This window comes from Crocodylus siamensis, chromosome 4, assembly GCF_052110815.1.
Source record: "Crocodylus siamensis isolate JL-2025a chromosome 4, ASM5211081v1, whole genome shotgun sequence".
Lineage (NCBI taxonomy): Eukaryota > Metazoa > Chordata > Crocodylia > Crocodylidae > Crocodylus > Crocodylus siamensis.
Genome location: NC_143398.1, coordinates 75,561,902 through 75,582,266, shown reverse-complemented (window position 1 = coordinate 75,582,266; position 20,365 = coordinate 75,561,902). Strand labels below are relative to the sequence as shown.

At 42.7% G+C, this 20,365-nt stretch overlaps 1 protein-coding gene across 1 annotated transcript in view; it reads right to left on the bottom strand.

The window, feature by feature from the left end:
- Positions 1-20,365, bottom strand: part of OTOGL (otogelin like) — a 168,644-nt gene that overhangs the window by 94,902 nt on the left and 53,377 nt on the right. Inside the window, exons 20-24 of the mRNA XM_090041582.1 lie at positions 14,589-14,663; positions 13,324-13,376; positions 12,448-12,610; positions 8,571-8,678; positions 6,350-6,488 (exon numbers count right to left, since the gene is read on the bottom strand). Coding sequence (XP_089897708.1) covers positions 6,350-6,488; positions 8,571-8,678; positions 12,448-12,610; positions 13,324-13,376; positions 14,589-14,663 — 538 coding nt within the window. The remainder of the gene's footprint in view (positions 1-6,349; positions 6,489-8,570; positions 8,679-12,447; positions 12,611-13,323; positions 13,377-14,588; positions 14,664-20,365) is intronic.

Sequence of the window (20,365 nt, the reverse complement as noted above, 5' to 3'; positions counted from 1 at the left end):
TTCCTGCCCCTGCCTCCCCCTTCCCCCCACAGGTGCTCCATCCTAACTGACTAAGGGGGCAGGGGAGAATTCCAGGCCTCTCCTGACCTGTTCTAGCTGGACCAGACATGGGCCAGACTCAGTCAGGGACAGTGGCAGGGGTGGTGATAGGTGCCCCCTACCCACCCGAGCCCAGGACCAGGCTCAGGGAAGGAAAATCTGCACACCACCACTGCTGTCCCTAACTGAGCCTAGCTGGAACAGGGCAGAAAGAACTCTGGAGCTCCTCCTACACCTAGGTCAGCCAGGGACACCAGTAGCAGCAGGCAGGGAAGGGGGCATAGCAGGGGAATGGAAGTGCCACTAAGTGTGAAGAAGGGAGAAGGAGCCAAGCAGCAAGTTCTTACCCAATTCAGGGACTTGTCTGCCTGTCCTGAAGTTAGGAGTCAGGGGGACAGGTGACAGCAGCACCAGCCACTTCTTCTGCACCCCCACTTTACAAAGTCCTCAATCTACCCATGCTTAAAGTGAATGACATCTTAGTTATTCTACAGTAAAAAGGTTAGAAAAATAGTGTTGTTTTATTTTTCTAAGCTGTTAGGCACAGAATCATAGATGGAAAGAAAGGGAAACAGCATAAAGCAAGCAACTTAAATCTTCTATTTATCTAAAGCATTTGGTTGGCATGAATTCATCAATATTCAGACTTGCCAAAAAGAGCCGTTTACTTGACTTACAATGAAGTGAAAGATTTGTTGACCTACACTGAAGAGACTTTTTGCCTTGAAAGGATTAGTTAATTAAGGCATAGTTTTATTTGATAGGGATAAAACTGGACATGTTCTCAGAGAAGTCATGTACCAGTGCAGTGACCTTTCCTGTCTCTCAATTCATATTATTGTATTGTAGGTCAATCAAAATTCCTTGAACAATGTTACCAATTATGGAAAATAATTTTCTTATTTAAGTAAACACTGCTGCATTAAATTTTCAGACATTTGCTACCCAACAGAGAAAAGTTTTGAAACTTTCATAGAAAGTCTTTATATTCTTCTGGTGTTTATTTAAACAAAAGGAACTGACAGAATAATTACACCAAACCTATGGTTTAAAGTGTCTTAATTGACTGAAAGTTTTAATTTCTTTCCTTTTCCCTCTTCTATAAGCAGGTGCATGAATAAAAAAAGTGAGAGCTTCATTTGTACAGAAGACAATACTAATACATACTTGTAGCAGCTCAGGTATGGTAGTCCAAATTATTATCACCATCATCCCTTAATTCTATGTAGGCATTAATTTGCATGCAGCTAATTTCTGTGTTTATATAGATAGACCAATACTATCAAATTAAAGAGAATGGTTTAACAGTGTACCAGATTCAAAAAGGCTAACTGCCAAGTTAAACTACAACTTGCAGGAACTCATTTTTCAGCAAAAAGAGAGATGATTCTCATATTGCTTTATACATAATATGGTATCTTTAGCTGCTTGTATCCACAGTATTCAGTGAACTTTACGTTTATTTATTAGCTGAGCCTCATAATAATATTGTGAACTACCAGTAGGTAAATATAATATGCATTTGCATCAGGCAAAATTTATGCTACTGTACATATAACTAGACAAGGATCTTGAGACAGAGTCGGTGGTAAAATTCCCCAGGCCCAGATGTTGTCCCAAACAGACTCTCAGTCTTCATGTCTTAATATTAGACCATCCACTTTTTAGTCAGGCAGACCACATTCATCTTTGTAATAACAAACATGTGGCCAGATTTTCAAATACATTACATTTGCAACTATGTACCTAAATTGTTTGTTCATGCTAAATGGATGTGCAGTTTAGCTATGCTTTTGTGTGCCTAGCCCTTTTGAAAATCTGGTGCAGAACATGCTGTGCAACAAATCAAATGGACATATTTCTTAAATGGTGACAATTTCTCAGGAAGAGTGGGAAAAATACATTCCATCTTTTTCCCTAAGCACCGGCAGGGTTGAAAATATAATCTGATAGTATTATATCAGATATGCCATTCAGTCCTACTTCTTAGAAGAGGTAATGTGGTCTAGTGGATAGGGTAGTAAACTAAGAGTTAAGAGATCTGGACATTACTCCTGGTTTTGGCATGTTTTATGGCCCTTTTGCTTGTGTCTCTCATCTGACCCCATTTACCTGTCTCATCTATGTAAAATGGAGGCTCTCAAGGGCAAAGGAAGTCTTGTACCATGTACTTGTAAAGTGCCTAGTGCAAAGAAATCTCAACTTCAATGGCATCTCTTGATTATAAAAGGAAAAGCCACAGCATTTTCTAAATTGGAAACAACAAGGCTTCTTTCAGCATGTAAAACTACAACATTTGGAAACCCAACTACCTGTCTATATATACAAACACAGAAATTAGCAGTGTGCAAATGAATGCCTACTTAGAATTAGGGATGATGACTGGGTAACAATTTGGACCACCACACCTGAGCTCCTACAAGTAATACAGGAGGTCATGCGCTGAGCCAATTTCACCTATTTAAACCAAGGGTATTCAACCTCTGGCCCACCGGCCAAATATGGCCTACAGAACCTTGGAATCTGATCCGCAGGGCTCCCCATGGGTCAGGGAATCTGGTGGCAGGGGAGCAGTGTCAGTTAACACTGCCACCCCTCCCCACTGCCAAAATCCCAAGCCCTATGCCGTGGGGCCATTCAGACCACAAGCCTCCCTACACACAATCAGATCGGGGCCAGGCCATGCTCTCTTGCAGTTGGTTAGGTCACTCATGCATAGCTTGGTTACGCATGCATGGTTGGGTTGGGGTTGGCCCCTCCCCCTGCCCAGTTTATTTTGGGGCTGGCCTATGGCCCCTACTGCTGCCTCCCCCACATTTGGGCCATCTACCTTTCCCTCCATTTAGCTGAGAGCCATGACCACTTCCTCCCACAGGACATGGCCATGTTCCCTTCCCTCCCACCCAGCCAAATTGTGGCCAAGTGACACCCCCTTCCTCCCGTGGGATAAGACCACACCCCCACCCCCACCTTGGGACTGGACTGGAGTTGGGTTATGCTGCCTCCCCCTCCACAGGGTTGGGTTGGGGTTAGGCGAAGACCCCATCCAGAACATGGATGGGTTGAGACTGGGCTACCCTCTGCCCCTCTCCTTGCAGCTCTATGGGGCCTTGCCACCCCTGCCCCAGTCACCAGATTGGGACCACCAGCCAGATCCAGCCTGTGGAGGGACTGGGCACTACCGCCCATTAGACAAAAAGGTTGAGCACCACTGATATTGCAATATTGCACTAAATGCAATATTTTAAAACTATCATGGACTTATCTTAAGTACTTGTCATACAGTATTCTGGCTAAAGATATGGAATCTGAGGCAGGGAAATAAAACAGATTAACCTAATCCCAGGGACAGCTATTTAATTCAGAAATCACACATCAAGATATAGAAACGTATTGATAAAACATCAGCATCATTAAGGAATAAAAATCAGTCTCTTCACTACTCCTCATTATTTTACATACAGAACTGTACCCATAATAGTATCTATTCTGCAGTCATCATACAATGCCTATTTTATAGTAAACAATACTTCAGTAAGAGTGATGAAATCTCTCAACGCTAAAGAGGAACCCAAGGGTTGCATACAAATTGGTTATTGTGAAACACCACATCTTTATTGTTTAAAAAAACCCACCACGAGTCTGAAAAGCTTCTATCTAGGCAGAGCTACCATTGCACCTGTCTGCAACATAACAAGGCTAGTTCTGATATCACAGATCTACGTAGGCAGCATTTTCATCACTTGTGACATCTTGTTCACTGGATTAAAGGACTACTGGTAATGTGCCATGTGTCTTGATTATGTGCCTGCCAACCTTCGTTCTTGAACTTTAGAACTCCAAACACTCCCAGTGGTTCTCTTGCAAAGCAATACATAGTTCAATGTAGAGTAGCAAAGCAGGTGAAACTGGACTGGACAATAGGAGAGAATCAACTAGATATTCATAGCCATGACAGAAGGCTGAGCGTCTAATAATGATTTGACTTTGTACCAAAGCAACACAAAAATCAAGAGATGGCGACTAACATACAATAGTCCTCCAGCTAAATTTAGAGTCCTAGTTAAAATGTTCTTCTACAGGATATGACTGAAACATGAAAGAAACTCTCACTCCTAACAACAAAAAAGGTTACTGTGATGGTAACAGGATGATCTATTTTAAGCACCATGTGGTACTTTTACAGGATTCAGGATAGTAAATGTGTGGTACAAGAAGTTTGTCACTGCCAGTCATAAAAAAACAGAAAGAAATTCACCCCTGCAAAATTTTATTTCAATTATATACACATACTTGGAATGTGATACAGGCTACACCTTAAAACCAATAGGAAGACTTCCAATAACTTCCAAGCATTGGGGTTAAAGTATACACACCAGATCAAATGTGTGTAAAGGCCATGTCTAGCTTCACAGTCATTTCCATGTTATCAACTCCTACAGGGAAAGAGCCCATGACAGCAATACAGCAGTATTTTTTAAATAATAAATGTCACATAATATCTTTCTTTGGGTCACAGAGTATCATGGGGTGGAGTCCCTAGAGATGGCTGTGATGCCCCTAGGGCCCTGTGACCATGCCAGCTTCGCTGTGTGGGCACCTTCTAGTCTCACCTGCCACATCTTGATGGCTAAGATAATAGATAGTAGATAGGAAGGCTGCCCTCAAGTTGCTACACAGGCACAGTCCTGGTGGACGCCACTAAACCATGTGTGTTCTTAGACCCTTGCTAGGTCCTGCTCTAAATTATTGCCTTGTGGGACACCCCCAGCTTTATGGGCTGGACGCACAGCTCCTAAATTGCCCCTTTACCATGCTCCATGCCTCGCAGGTGGTATTCAAATGTTGTCCCTCTGAGGCCTTAATCTAGCTCAGCTTCCCATCATCACTGGTTCCTTAGCCCCTATCTATGCATCCTCACTGATGTTGGGATCTCTGCATCCCTGTCTGCGCACACTCACTGGCACTGGGCTCTCCACTCTGAAGTGTGCCCCAGTGAGGCCTCCTCCTCCCCAATAGCCTCTGTCCGGTCCACCGGATTAAACAACTAACCATGTAAATACAAGACCCTGGGCTATAACATAACAACAACATTGGAGGTCACACTCTGTCCTGTTAAAGGGCAAGCTTCTCCCTCAACAATGTGTGCCCCCTAGCCCCAGATACTTTAGGAGCTCCTTACCAGCAGTGGAATGGCAAACAATAATCTCTGAATAGAGCTTCTGCAAGAGCTCCTTCCCCCTGGTTGCTACCTGAGCACTAACTACCTCCAGTCTCAGCCCTGGGGCTTTTATGTGCCCAGGGCCTTGCCTTCTTCCAGTCAGATGACTGGGTGCAGTTGCTAGCTAATTCCTTCATTAGCCTGCTGCCACAGCAACCTGCACCTGTGGGGGTTGCCTGGCTCCTAGGGCCCTCTCTCTAGGCAGCTTCTGCCCTTAAAGGAGTAGGCACACCCCTTAGTGCCCTGTGACGCAGAGGAATACAATGAAAAGCTCTTATCTATCGAGTTAAGCAATGAAAACAGCCAGACAACCTTAAAACTTTTTTATGCCCTATATTAATTCCTACCAATATTGCTAATTTACACTTGCTCAGAAGAACTGAGTATATATAGAAATATATATCTATATATAGGCACTGACTGCTCCACAAAGAGCTTGAATCTAAAAACTAGAGATGATGGAACACAATGGTAAACCCAGGGTGGGAGTAATTCGCTGAGGGCGGAGGGGAAAAATATCTGCACAATATGAGGGGCCAGAATTTCTTAGGGTGATATCTTTTATTGGACCAACTATGTAGTTAGGATAAAGTTAAACAAGCTTTTGAATTCAAGAGATTCATCTTCAACCTGATGAAGAATGTCTTGCATTTGAAAGCTTGTCTAACTCTATTCTAACTACATAGTTGGTCCAATAAAAGATATCACCCTAAGAAATTCTGGCTTCTTGCATAATTTCTGGACCATCATGGGGACAAGTCACCCTTATACTACCATCTGCACAATGTCTCATTTTGATTTCCTGCATCAAACCAGGGTGTAGAAGGGTCCAGTATTTTAATTAATCCTAACAGCACATTTTGTCTTCTAAATTCATCAAAATGCCTTTAGCACAGTTCTTTATAGATCCCCCCCACACACACTTTAATTTACATCTCTTTTGCACCTAGGTTTTTACCAAAGGTGATATTAGTAAAGATATTGATATTCAAAAGTACTAGAGGATGCCTTTGCATGTCCAGTTCAGTATTACTTTCTGGTACAAGAATGTGCATGAGAGAAAAAAGAATGTGTGATCAGTTCTCTTACCTTTACCAAATAAGCTTGGCAGTCACTAACATAATCATATTCCAATCCATCAAAAGTATAATAATGTCGATCTCCATAAACTGTACACACAGCAGGACAAGGGTAACTAGTACAATTGAATATCCCTCGCCGACAAATACTGCAAAAGAAGAGTAAAAAGAACCCCTATTACCGGTATCCCATAAAAGAGCTTCTTTTTTTTTTATTGTTATGCACTCTTATTTTAAAAGCAGAACTCTTAAGATATTAATTCTGAGTCACAAAAAACCCAGATAACTTAAATGGGCCTATTTATCCAGCTATGCTACAAGCTACCCTGTAATTGGGAGTGTGGCTATATTACACAAGTGGCAAATGAGTAGGCTTAAAACCATAGGTACAATAAAGGGGGAAATTAGGATAAAAGCACTTTAGGCTGATTTATAGCATGTGAGCATTTCTACTCTTTTCTTGTGTAGTGCTGGCAGCATGGCTATCTCCATTACCAAAACACTGTCCTCCCATCCCTACTCCAGATTCTTAGAATACGAATAAAATTGTTCTTGACCTATTTTTGTTCACAACATTTATATTTTGTTGATATACAAAGCTCCCCTGTCAAAAATCAATGGGAATTGTGTGTGCTAAATTAATATAAAATGTTCATCAAAATTGCTCAGGTTAGATGGCCCTGTTTGCCTATCATTTTATATAAACGTATATCTATACATCTATATGTCTATCTATGGATAGACAGAGCGAGAACAAGAGCGAGAGTGACACTTAAGTAGAGTTGCACTGGTGTAAGCAACAGCAAAATGCTCAGATGCTCTACTTCTGCACGCATAATTTTATTGGGCTCATGTAACTTGCTAGTAAAGTTTCACATTGTCACTCAGGCCTCCTCTATACATTACATTTATACCATGATTAACATGTTAACCACAACATAAATGGGCAGGGTGCTACATGTGTACCAGATTTAAGGCACCATAAACTGGGAAGCAAGCCATAAAAACGTTCCACATATGATACAGAACATTTTTCAGGCTGGTTTGTAAGGCACTTTAAATTTAACGTGTGGTCGGGGCTGACAATACGCTGACCTTTAGTCCTGGGATGAAGATCAGACCGTGATCTGGAATAGCCCCAGGCCTCTAACTGTTGGCCCAGCCAGAAGGTAGGGGAAGCCAAAGTGCTTCTGTGGCTATTTTCAATCCTGTACCCAACAGTCCCATCTGCACTGTTGGGTATGGGGCATCAGAGGCTCCTGGTGGGGGAAAGCAAAGGACTTCCCCCTGATGGAGATTTTAAACACCACAGCTGAAGGGCTCTGGCCAGGCTGCCAGGCTTGGGGGGATGAGAAGCTGCCAATGGGAAGCCCTTCTGGCTTCCCCCAGCTCTCCTGCCATGCCCAGCCAGAGCTGCTGGGTATTAGGGTTTGGCAATCTGCTGATTTTTGGCCCTGGCCTGGCCAGCCTCAGGTTCAGGACCTAGGGCTATTAGAGCTGACTAGGGCTGACTGTCAGCCCAGACAGCCCTGGGTGAACAGACCCAAGGCTGTCTGGGACAGGGCCAACAATCAGCTAACTTCCCGTTCCAACTATGGCCCCTTCCCTTGGGACTACACTGGGGAGTTGAGCCAGTCCTGGTGCATTCTGGAACTGGAGCTGATAATCATGGTAGGAGGTATGATTTGGGGATCAGATCCCATCACACCATTAAAAGAATGCAAGCTGACAAAAATGCAAGTGCCAACAGACTGTGTATCCAAAGTACATGAGATATAGTACACAAGTCTCACTGCCAATGCATGCCAGGTTGATGCCCTGTGAAATAGGGCCAAATACTATTTTCCCCCTATTTTTAATAATTTAAAGCTATTTAATTGCTTTATTAATTTTTTAGAGTAATTTTCTCCTTTCATAGTCTTGTCACTGGGTCAAGCTCTCCCATCTCTGAACAGTAACTTAATTGGCAAATAGCCCCCAACCCTTACTAGATGATAGTGCATAAGTTAGGCCAGAGGCTCTAAACGTCCACTTTACTCACTCACTCATCCTACTTTGTTTTGTTAGGATTTCATTGGGTGGCTTTTTCTGTTTCTTTTCTCCACTTATTCTCTTTCATGATGTTTCACCCTCTCCATATGCATACCATTGTGTTCCACCGTAGTTAAACATGCTAACTTCAGTTAATTTTATCATTAGGCATGATGATTTAAATAATGGTAGTCACTTACCACGTATAGCAAGGTGTAGCTATCACTTCTCCTGACAGATATTCCCTGTCTTTCCAGGTACATGGACAACTATCAGGAACATAACATTTCCCTTTATGTTCTGCCATGCTTCAAAATAAAAATAAATACATAAATAATTATTTAAAGTAAACATCCCACTACACAAGCTCAAAATTGTCTTTTACAGCAAAGGTTTTCAAATGTGTTCTGTAAAGTGCTGCTTGTAGTAGCAGTCAAAAAGTTCACACAAAGTGTACTATTTTCCCAGTATCACTATAAGTTCTTAGGATAGACATCTATTTCCTTTCAGATAAATCATGACACAATTTACTTCATAGGATTTTTAAAAATCAGTGTCTGGAAGGAGGTCTTGAAATAGAAGATGTGGAAAGGAATTAAAAATTGAATAGAAAACTTCAAAAACATTTTGAGGGCATAAGTATTACACAATCTGAGGTATAGATCCTATTGTTCCACACCACACATATATAGATTAGAATTAACACTGGTGCCTTAAAGTTGTAGTATTGTGCATTTTCAATTGCAAGACGACTGTTTTTTAAGTCATTTAACCCAATTGTCACTGGGGCCATTCAACCCAGGGTCCTCAAAGAAAGACACAATTAGATCCACTGGATACTCTTACTTAATACATAAGGTACTGAAGCCTAGGACCTGCTCTCAGAGTGAACAAACTAGAATATTTTGCCCTAGAAAAGGTCAGGGCACATGGTAGGGAGGCACTTTACTTTACAAAGAGAGAATTATCTTTTTTAAACTGTATTTCAGTCTCGTTACATATAAACTGTGCATCAGGAAGCCTATTAGTAACATTTTCTCTATGCAAAACAAGAAACTTCTGACCCAAATATTTTGGAGAGAACACTGTTCATTTCTACTGGTTTAAGAACAAAATACCCAACTGATCTCTTCATGTTTGGACAACATGGTTGCTTACAGATGTAAAAAAAAATCTTGAACTTGACACCCTCACGATGAACCCAGCGCATGCCCCAAAAGAGGTATCATGGCAGTTGAACCAGGCTTGCCCAACGTCTGTATAGATCAGGCACTTTAGTGGGGTTTTGCTGGCACTTGCACCTAATAGCTAATTGAATCAGCTTTAGATAAAAGTGCCAAAAAGCCCTGCTGAAATGTCCAATCTATACAGATGCTGCAAAGCCAGGTCCAACAAACGTGCTTCTTCTTCAGGTAAAGGGTTGTTTGTTTTTTTCCATATCTGTCAGCAACTTATAATCTAATACCAGTAAGAGCACTAATTTAATAATTAGGTTTTTTCATATAAACAGCAAAATAAATGCCTATTCTTTCATTAAAAAAACCAAGTACCATAACATTTGATCCCCTGTGATTTGATGCAAGTTATGATGATAGAGAATTGTACTTCAGCTTTTCAGACTGGTCTCCTTTTATCTATTATTCAGAAAAGGAGGATCAAGTAATCTATTCTAGTTATGAAGGGTGTAATCCTACCTAGGGGCTTTTAACTTTGATTTTAAATTGGGGAGGGGGGTGGAAATATCATGCTAGCTTTCATAACGCTGTTCAGGCAGCTTGACAGTTTGATTTGTTGCAAGTGTCATGCTGACAGCTTGTAGGGAAAAATGCATTTGTAATGCTCTAAACAAGTTAACTGTTAGTAATGGTCAAACCAGTGAGCAGCACAGATGAATCCTAGGGAGAAACAGGCAGGAACAGTTAGTAAGTTCAGAGTGGTAAATGGCCAGTATTGTGCTGTAGGCAGCAGTGATGTACAGTGCAGGAAAAGTGGCTGGAGGTTCACTGCTGCTGGGGAAGATGGCCCCAGTTTTTTTGGTTTGGGGGGTTTTTTTGTTTGTTTTTTTGCTGCCAACATGCAACAAGTAGCCAAAAAAACCTTAGTTTTTCCGTGGCAAAAAAAATGACATATCCCTCAGCAGCACCAACCAGCAGCCACTACTCCTTCATTGTGTATCACCACCACTGCTTCTTTGCCGTTCCTGCAGCCAGAGCCAGAGCTGGTGCTGCTGCAGTGAAGGTGCAGGGTATGGAGGACAGGGGACAGTAGGGCAAGATCTGCCTCTAGCTCCATTCCAGCACTTCCCTTCCCTCAGGCAGTGCCTGAGGCTCATTACATACATGTTTTTAAGTAGTAGTATTAAAAGAAGACTAGTGAATACTCATTGTTTCTTAGACTTTTAGGTGTGTTACAAGTTATTAGAAGATGGGGCTGGGACAAGTTCCTACGGTAGGGTAAAAATTTTTAATCAGAACTCCATTAGGATCTGATCTACTCACTTATGAAGTGGCTTTGCCAAACTCAGTAATAAAATTCACCACTGATGTAAACAGATACCATTCTGCTGATGGAGTCACATCAACTTATATCTATGTATTTGGCCCTTCAGACTTAAATCAACTGTGTATCATCATTGCGAAAGATTTGGAACAGACTTATAATTTACAAATCCTGTATACTTAACTGGATTATTGCAATGCTTTCTATATACAGGATTTCCAGGAAATACACTCAAGAAAAAGTGGAGCAGTAAGAAATGAATCCTGATATATACACTTTACAGTAAACCTTTTGAGAGTCACTTCCTTTGATGTCCTGGACTGGACCCCCTACAGAGCTAAGCAAACTGGTTTCAGGCAACTATCCAAGCATAAGAGAGAAAGAAACACTGGCTGGATTCAAAAGGCAGCCACTCAAGGGCAGGAAAGAGAGTTAAGGGGAACAAACAGAAAACCAGCCCCAAGAGGGCAGAAAGATATGAGATATGCCTGCCTCATATTCAAGTAACACAGGTATGTACATAGACCTCTTGTTTTAAAAATCCTGTTACGTTGCGCTTTGTTCTTTTGGTTAAACAAACAGCATATCTCTTTTCTTTACGAAAGCTGTTTTGTATCACTGCAATCCATCAGTCAACGGGTCCTAAAGGAAAGACCCCAGGTACCATATCTAGTCAGATGTTCTGGATAAACACAGGGTGTTCTTGGATTTTCACCCTACATCTCAAAATGGGAGATGCACAAGGTTCTATATAACAGAAGACAGAGGCATAAGGCTCCTCATTAAGGGATGCATTTAAAAGAACAAGAAAATTAAGTAGCAGATCCAGGGGGGAGAGGGGAGTGGTCTAGTCACATACACCCTTCCACTGTGCAGCTCCCCACAGCCCTGGACACCTGGGTCTGCTGCAGAGTCTGCACAGGAAGTGAGCTCAAACCAGGTGGGGTGAAAGGGGGAATGGAAGATAGAAAGAAAGGCAAAGGTGTGGCTGGAGATCTGAAGCTAGTGGGAAATCTTCAGGCACCCCAGGCATAGAGCAGGCTCAAGAAAGGGAGACCTGCCACCACACTGCCCAGCTGATCCAGATGCAGGAGGAGCTGTCACTTTCACACAGTGACAACAAATTAAAGCACATCATGTCAATTTTAATAAACCTGTTTAATTTAGTGAAGATGAAACCCCCATCATATGTACAAGTGCCCCTAAAGGTCATTCCCAAAGGGGAGCAGCTCTGTGGGTAGCCAGTCCCTAGCCAAGGCCAACACCCTGTGGTTGGGCAGGGGTGTGGGAGGGAACCAGGGGGAGGAATCTTACCAGCCTTGGAAACTGGGGGCTTTGCAACAAACCCTGCAGCCCTAGGTCACATCTGCCACACATCCCTTTACAAAATCTTAGATCCACCTATTTCATTACATTTCAGTAAGTTAACAATATGATGGTTTCAAAGCTAAAGAATATTCAGGCATAGTGCTATCAAAGGAACAAAAAAGAAAAAAAGACAATACTGCAGGGCATCCTTGTAAAGCAAAATTATTCTTATCCTTCTGAACGTACCAAACACACTGAAAAGTGACTTACCCTGGGGGACAAATGCAACCACTTGCACATGGTGGGGGAGGAACACAGCTGAAGTTCATAACAAGATTGGCACAGGAGATCTCACAGTTCACGCCAGCTGCAGGTAAACCAGGCACTTGATATCTGCAGTCATAGTAGGTTTTTCCTTCAGGGCACACACGAACTTCAGACATAAAATACATATTAAATAATATCAAATGCTATTTTACACTGAAGTTTGTTTTAGTTCACTGTTTAATTAAATAATTACTTTAAATAGTATTTTTAAATTGCAGCATGCATTGGTTGTGGGATACTATTATTTAAGTAGAACTTTAAATTTTGTATTCTATGAATTATATAGATAAAAGGTATTAAATTGTTAGAAGATTCAAATCTGTCTGCCTATAAATTATATCTAAACCAAGATCTAGGGTCTGATCCATTAAAATCAACAGGAGTCTTAACTATCACTTTGGTATGCTTTAGATAAGTCTCTTAACTGGCTCAATTTTTTCAGGAATCCTAGAGAGTAACAAATCCTATCAGAAGTCCAAATGAAATATAACCTCCTTAGCACCTCTGGAAAATCAGGCTGCTTCTTTTAAAACCAGAATATGGATTTGGGGGCCTAACTTTATATCCCTACATTTGAAAATGTTGGCCTGTGACCTAAAACAGAATTTTTAGAGGCACCTTTCATAAGCGACTATAACAATTTGCACTGTCAATAAGACTTACGCCTCAAGATCATATAAGTCATGGTCAAATAACTTTAAATAACAGAAACTGCTATGACAGTCATGGTATTTAGAGGTCTGTGAATATGGAAAATTAATGTTCAATGGCAATCAGTTTATCTGTGAAACTATAAAAGGAGTCAAGAATATAAATCACCTGCAGATGATGTAGCAGTTTCCGTGCATTTCATTGTTCCATTCAAACACTGGCTAGAGTAAAAAAAAGCAAACAAATAATCTTAATTCCAGAAAAAAGTCACACAACTGCTGTGCATGAAACTGCTTTTTTCTAACATTTCATAATTATGCAGAATTATAAAAAATACCCAATTTAAACAATTCCATAAGAAATGTTGAACTCCAGAAAGATAAAGAAGCTACCCAACACTTTCTGGGAATTGAGGCAGGAACCAGGTGTTTTATGATATTGGTAATGTAATATAATAAAATCCTGCCATCTTTTTCAATTAGAGGGAATCTAGTCTATGAAATTGCTCATCAAGCAAAATTGGAAGAGAATACTCAGACTTTAACAAAAACAGAAATTCAGAAAAAAAAATAAAAGAATGATTTGGTCCTATTTTTAAAAAAGCCATTTGGAGCATTGTAGAGGTGATACTGCAAGAAAAGAATGAGCGGAGTTGCATTTTGGTTCACACATCAATTTAATGGACAATTGATATGCAGTCAAAATATCTTTATTACTGACGAGAAGCAAAAATTTTTGTGGGCGATAGCTTTTATTGGACCACCTATATGACAAGCTTTTGAAGTCAAGACATTCTTCTTCTGGTCTTGAAAATGTTATAACAAACCAAAAAGAACCCATCTCAACTCTAATAATTCCAAAGTGGATTATCAATACTAGCAAAAAAAAAAAAAAAAAAAAAGCTTTACTTATAAACCTGGCAAGTTTGAAATCCTGTTCTTGACAGTTTTGCTATTAACTTTGATGAGTCCAGGATTTCACCACTAAGACACCTTAACATGGGATGTTAACCCACAAAGCTAATTTCATACTTCAAGAGGTGGAATCACACTGGGGAGAGTTCCTCAGAATTTTGTCATGATTGGTATATTAGTACGCACAGCTCCAAGAACAATAGTGTGACCAGTTTACACATAGTTTGAGATGCTCCAGGCTTCTGTACATACAGGACTTAACTTGTGCCTGCTTTTATGTGTTATCACATATTAAGAACTTCGGCAACACTAAGCTCTTGATTTGCCTTTGTAATTCCTTTCTTAAATAAAGAATAAATTGTATTTAATCTATTTTAAGATTTCCTTTTCTACCCATGCCAATTAAAAAAGGTCCTCAAGCCACTAGACCCTGATTCTGCATGGAAAACCACACAAGGACAAGATTCTCCCAGCAGAAAAACGTCTTTAGAGAGTAAGGACTGTAATACTGAAACCTACCAGGAACCTGACGGTACAGGCAGGATTTCTCCAGACTGGAAGGTTCTGCCTTTGTAATAACAACGGCAGCTAGATCTGTTAAAAAAAAGTTTATGCATGTGATAATCAAAACAAAATTTATTTGTATTGGATTTCATTTGTTTATCAAGTCCTTGTACTTGCCTCTTAATTCACTAATTTATATTTACAGTGAAAACTAAATGTAAATAATGAAATTTTGGCCCTTTGTAAGTCACTGGAACTTTTGCCAGGATTTCACCCATATCCTGGTTTGATCTTCAAATTGTTTGTTTATTCTGCATGCTGCAGCCTCACAAAACATATTTTCTTCCCATTTATGGAATGAATACAGCAAGATATAGTTTGGTACAGTCTGATTTCAGGGAACAGCTTTAAGTATCATTTACACATAAGAACAGTCATCATTTTTAACACAGGTCCATCTAGTTCACTGGCTTGTTTCTGGCATGTTAATGCCAAATGGTTCTGAAGAGGGTGCAAGAACCCTGCAGAAGGCATATGAGAGATAATTATAGAATCACAGAAAATTAGACCTGGAAGGGACCTCAGGAAGTCATCTAGTCCAACCCCCTGCTCAAAGCAGAAACCTCCCCAGCTCAATCATCCCAATCAAGGCTTTGTCTGACTGGGTCTTAAAAACCTCCAAAGATAGAGATTCCACAACCTCTCTGAGTAACATGTTCCAGTGTTTACCACCCTCCTAGTGAGAAAGTTTTTCCTAATATCTAACCTAAACTTCCCTTGCTATAACTGGAGACCACTGCTCCTTACTTTGTCATCCATCACCACTGAGACTAATCTAGCTGCATCCTCTTTGGAACCACCATTCATGTAGTTGAAGGCTGCTATTAAATCCATTTCTCTTCTGCAGACTAAATCCCAGTTCCCTCAGCCCCTCCTCATAAATCATGTGGCAGCCCCCTAACTATTTTCATTGCCCTCTGCTGGACTCTCTCCAATTGTCCACATCCTTTCTAACTGAACACAATACTTCAGATATGACTCTCCGACACTCTTATCAGTGAAGCCCAGTATGCCATTAGCCTTCTTGGCAACAAAGGCACACTGTTGGCTCATATTCTGCTTATTGTCCACTGTAACCCCCAGGTCCTTTTCTGCAAAGCTGCTGCCCAGCTAAGCAGCCCCCCCCCCGGTACATATAATTGTTCTGTCCTAAATGCAGGACTTTGCACTTGTCCTTACTGAATTTCATGAGATTTTTTTTGGCCTAATCCTCCAATTTCTCTAGGTCTCTCTGAATCCTAACCCTACCCTCAAGCATATCTACTACTGCCCACAGCTTGGTGTCATCTGTAAACTTGCTGAGGGTGCACTCTATGCCATCTTCTAGGTCATTGATGAAGATATTGAACAAAACCAGCCCCAAGAATGACCCCTGGAGCACTCCACCTGATACCAGCTCCCAACTAGACATCAAGCCATTGACTACTAGCCTCTGAGCCTGATGATCCAGCCAGCTTTCCATCCACCTTACAGATCATTCATTGAACCCATACTTCCTTAGCTTTCTTGCTTGATACACTGCAGAAGACTGTATCAAAAGCCTTGCTGAAGTCAAGGTACGCCACCATCCACTCATCTCCCCACATCCACAGAACCAGTCATCTCATCATAGAAAGCAACCAGATTGGTCAAGCATGACTTGCCCTTGGTAAATCCATGCTGACTAATCACCTTCTTCTCCAAGTGATTAGAAATGGATTACTTAAGGAATCTGTCCCTATAGTCATCAATCAACAATCCTCCACAGTTGAGGACAATTATCTTCCATGATTGCTTTGTCTGCGGCTCTGAAGATGGCTGATGAAGCTGATCCAAGATCAGGCTCTGCTGCAATTTGAGCACATATTTCTGTGTGGAGTGGGTGGCTCTAAATTCTTGATTCATGCCACAACATGCTGGTTCTGCTGCTCCCACTTCTCTATCTCCTGTTATCATCAAGAGGTTTCAAAGTACTGAGATCTTCGCAGCAGACTCTGCCTCCACTTGGGGGGTGGGGGATTGCAGGGGCCCTGGATGATGGTCTTCCATGAGTCTTCCATTTTTTCCAAGCTGGACTTCAGGATGTTGCTGAAGCACTTTTTCTGCCCTTCTCTTGAGGGTATGCCTCAACAGAGCTGGAGGAATAAAACTTGCTTTGGAAAACTAAAGTCGGACATCTGGATAACGTGACTAGCACAGCAAAGTTGATGTCGGATGATTATTGCCCTGATGCCCATGGTGCTTGCTTGTGAGAGAAAGCTAATGTTGAGTCTGATATTGCAATCTTCAAATGCCTGTTCTCAGGTGTCCAAAGACTGCACTTGCACTTTTAAGGCTATGCTGGATTTCTTCATTGATGTCAGCCTTCTGAGAGAGATGGCTTCTGAGGTGCAGAAAATACTCAGCATTCTCCAGAGTCTCACTGCAAATCTGAATTACCTGAGCTGGGGATTGCTCAGTAAGAGCTTGTTCATGGAGTATCTGAATCTTCTGAATGTCAGTCCCATTTTCTTCAGTGCCTTGGTAAAGACATTAACAATTGCCTGAAGGCAGTAGCAGATTAATATTTATTAGGACCCTGGGCAAACAAAAAAACTGGAGGCCCCCCACCAGGTTTCCTCTGTGCCCACCAGGGAGCTGCTGCTGGGCCCGATGTGGCCCAGCCCCTCCACCCGGCGGGTGTCAAGCAACCAGGGCTGCGGTCCCCCAGCACTGTGAGATGGGTCAGGGCCAGGGCATGGGCTCCATGCCACCCATAGTTGCCTGCCTGACCCTCTGCTGGCCCTGGCAGGGGCAAGGGGGCTATTCTGTCTCAGCAGTGCTCATGCCAGCAGCCACCCACAGACTGTAGAGAGCAGAAGCAGGGCCGCCCATAGGGTCTCCTAGCAACAGATAGCTCCAGGGAGCCACCACCACCCATACAAAGTCCTATGTCCATCCCCAAGCCTCTGGCCCTGCCCCCAGCTGGAGGGAAGGAGGCATGCACTGCCTGCCCCGGATGCCTGTGGCCAGGATGCCTGTCTGGGTCAATCTGCCCCTGGAACCCCAGGGGGCCTCTGATTGGCAGGGGCCCCTGGGCCTATGCATTAATCCACCCCTACGTCTGAGTGAGCACACATTACAGCACCATCAGCGTACTGGAGTTCGATGCCTGAGGTTGGGGATGGTCTTGATTTTAGCTCAGAGTCAGCTGAGATTAAACAACTTTCCCTCCATAGTTTAGGTCCACTCCAACTGGAAGCTTGTTGATGTACCATTACGGTAAAGAGTATTGAGAAGAGTGTTGGAGTGATGACACAGCCTTGCTTAAATCCTGTCCTAACCTCAAAGGGATCTGTGATAGATCTGTTACTGAGAACCACTGCTCGCATACTGTCAAGGAGCAGGCAAGATGAATTTTGCCAGTGATGAATTGGGGTGGGCAGCCATACTTCAGATGGATCCTCCACAGTGCTTCTTGGTTGATAGAGATGAAGGCTTTCATGTAGTCAAAGAAAACCACGTAGAGAGAGTTTTCTATTGTTCCCAGCATTTTTCCTGCAGCTGGTAGGTAAGCACTGAAAAATCATGTCAGTTGTGCCTCTTGATGCCCGAAACCCACACTGAAATTCCAGGAGGAGTTCTTCGCAAGTGAAAGGAGACTGTTCAGAAGGGTTTTTACAATGATCTTTCTGTGGTGGACAGCAAGGTGATCCTTCTATATCTTCCACAGTTGGTCTTGTCTCTTTTCTTGAAGATTGTCACAATGGTATAATCTCTAAGGTCATTTGGGATTTCATCATTCCAGAACATTAAGATGAGGGCATGGAGCTCTGATCAAGTGCCTCTCCTCCTGGGCTTGAGTATTTCAATGGGAATTTCATCAGCTCCAGATGCTTTGTAATCCTTCTTCTACTTAGTGGCTTTCCTAACCTCATCAGAAGTTAGAGGGATTCCAAAATCATCTCTGACTGGGTGTTGCAGGACGGATTTGAGAGCACTCTCATCAGCAAGAGAGTCTCAACAAAGAAGGTCTTCAAAATGCTCCTTCCAACAGGTACTGATGGCTCCCCTTTCCTTGATCAGGTCTCTTCCATCCTTAGATCTGAAAGGGGTTGTTCCCAGAGTGCTTATGCTCAGACAGAAGATGGCTTTGGTGGCATTGGAAAAACCATGCATAGCATAGATATTATTGAGATGTTGAATCTCCTTCACCTTGTCTTCCTATCATCTGTTCTTCATATCACAGGTCCTCATTTGGACCCCAGCCTTGGCCAGAGGAAGATTAAGGTTTATTAGTCCCCTGGGCAAACAAAATTGGAGGCCTCCTCCCCCTGTGGGGGCTGGATAGGGGATAGGGGGATGGGGGGGACCCCTCCCCTCCTGGTGCTGCCTCTGCCTCCATGCCCCATGGGGGAGGCTGGGTGGACCCGGATGGGCTGGGGGTAGGGAGCACATGCCCACCTCTTCTTCCTGCTCCCTGCCTCCCTTCCCCGCCATCCCTGCCCCCATGGCCAACAGGGTAAGTGTGGATGAGGGCTGCCTACTGCCAACTCGGGTCTCTCCACTCTACTGCTTTTGCCCTGTGGGCACCCTCACTCCCTGCCATGCACATGGACACACACACGCACACACTCTCCCTACCACAAGCACACACACTCACTCTCTGGACATGGACACACAGACACAAAGACACTCTGCCTGCCACGAACACATACACACACTGTCCCCTCACAGGACCTCCCCTCTGCCCTAGCCCATCCTTATGGGGGCATTTCTTCTCCCCACTGCACCGTGTCCCCAGCCCCAAGCAAGGGGATGGCAGGCGCTCATCTTGGTGAGCATGGCCAGGCCACGGCCAAGCAAGTGGGGCCGTGTGCTGTACTCAGTAAACTACTTCTGGTAGTGCCACACTGGCCACACCCCAAACAGTTTCCCTTGCAGGCTAGACTGCTGCCCACCTACAAGGGGAAAACTGCCATTTCCAAGGAAACTCAGGCGGGGGGAGGGGGGCGGGGAGTGGGGAAGGGGAAACGACCCAGGCATCCAGGGGCCAGCGACTGGCAAGGTTCCCTGGATCCAGGCCTCACTGGCCTGTGCATTAATATACTTATGGCCTTGACTTGTTGGTGACTCAGTTTCTTTGCTTGGAGTTGATGTCATTCTGCTAAGCACAAAAAGCCTTGGATCAACTCTTAGATTAACTCAATCAACTCTTTGATCTCCCCATCATCCTCAAGCCAGTCTTGATGTTTCTGGTAGAGAACCCAAGTGTCTTTTACAGGTGCTGCTGATGGTGGATTCAAATGCTCCTTGAGTGCTCCTGATGTTCTCTCGTTGTTGTGTGGGAGTTTTTTGTTGAGGCACTGGTAGAAGAGGTCTCACTTGATTAGGTCCTTGAGTTCTTCAAACTTGATCTTTTGTCTGCATTGCTTCTGTTGCAGCCATCATTTTGGAGTCAGTTTGTCCCTGAAGTAGGTTTCATCTTTATCTCTAACCATAAAGATTCTGGTAAAGCCCTAATGTACAAGGTTTATGTTCCTTTCCAAACTGTTTATCAGTAACTACAATTCTGCGTATGTCCAATATCCATATAAACAGCAGATTCCTATTTGAATCTTGTTAAATGCTTGATCTCCATGACCTCCTATAGCAATGTATCCCACAGTCTACTTACATATGGTGTGTAAAAGTATATATGATTGTAGACTGCAAATTCTCCATCTCTTAATCAAACTCAAGCCCCCTAGTCTTTATTATAAGAAAATATTTCT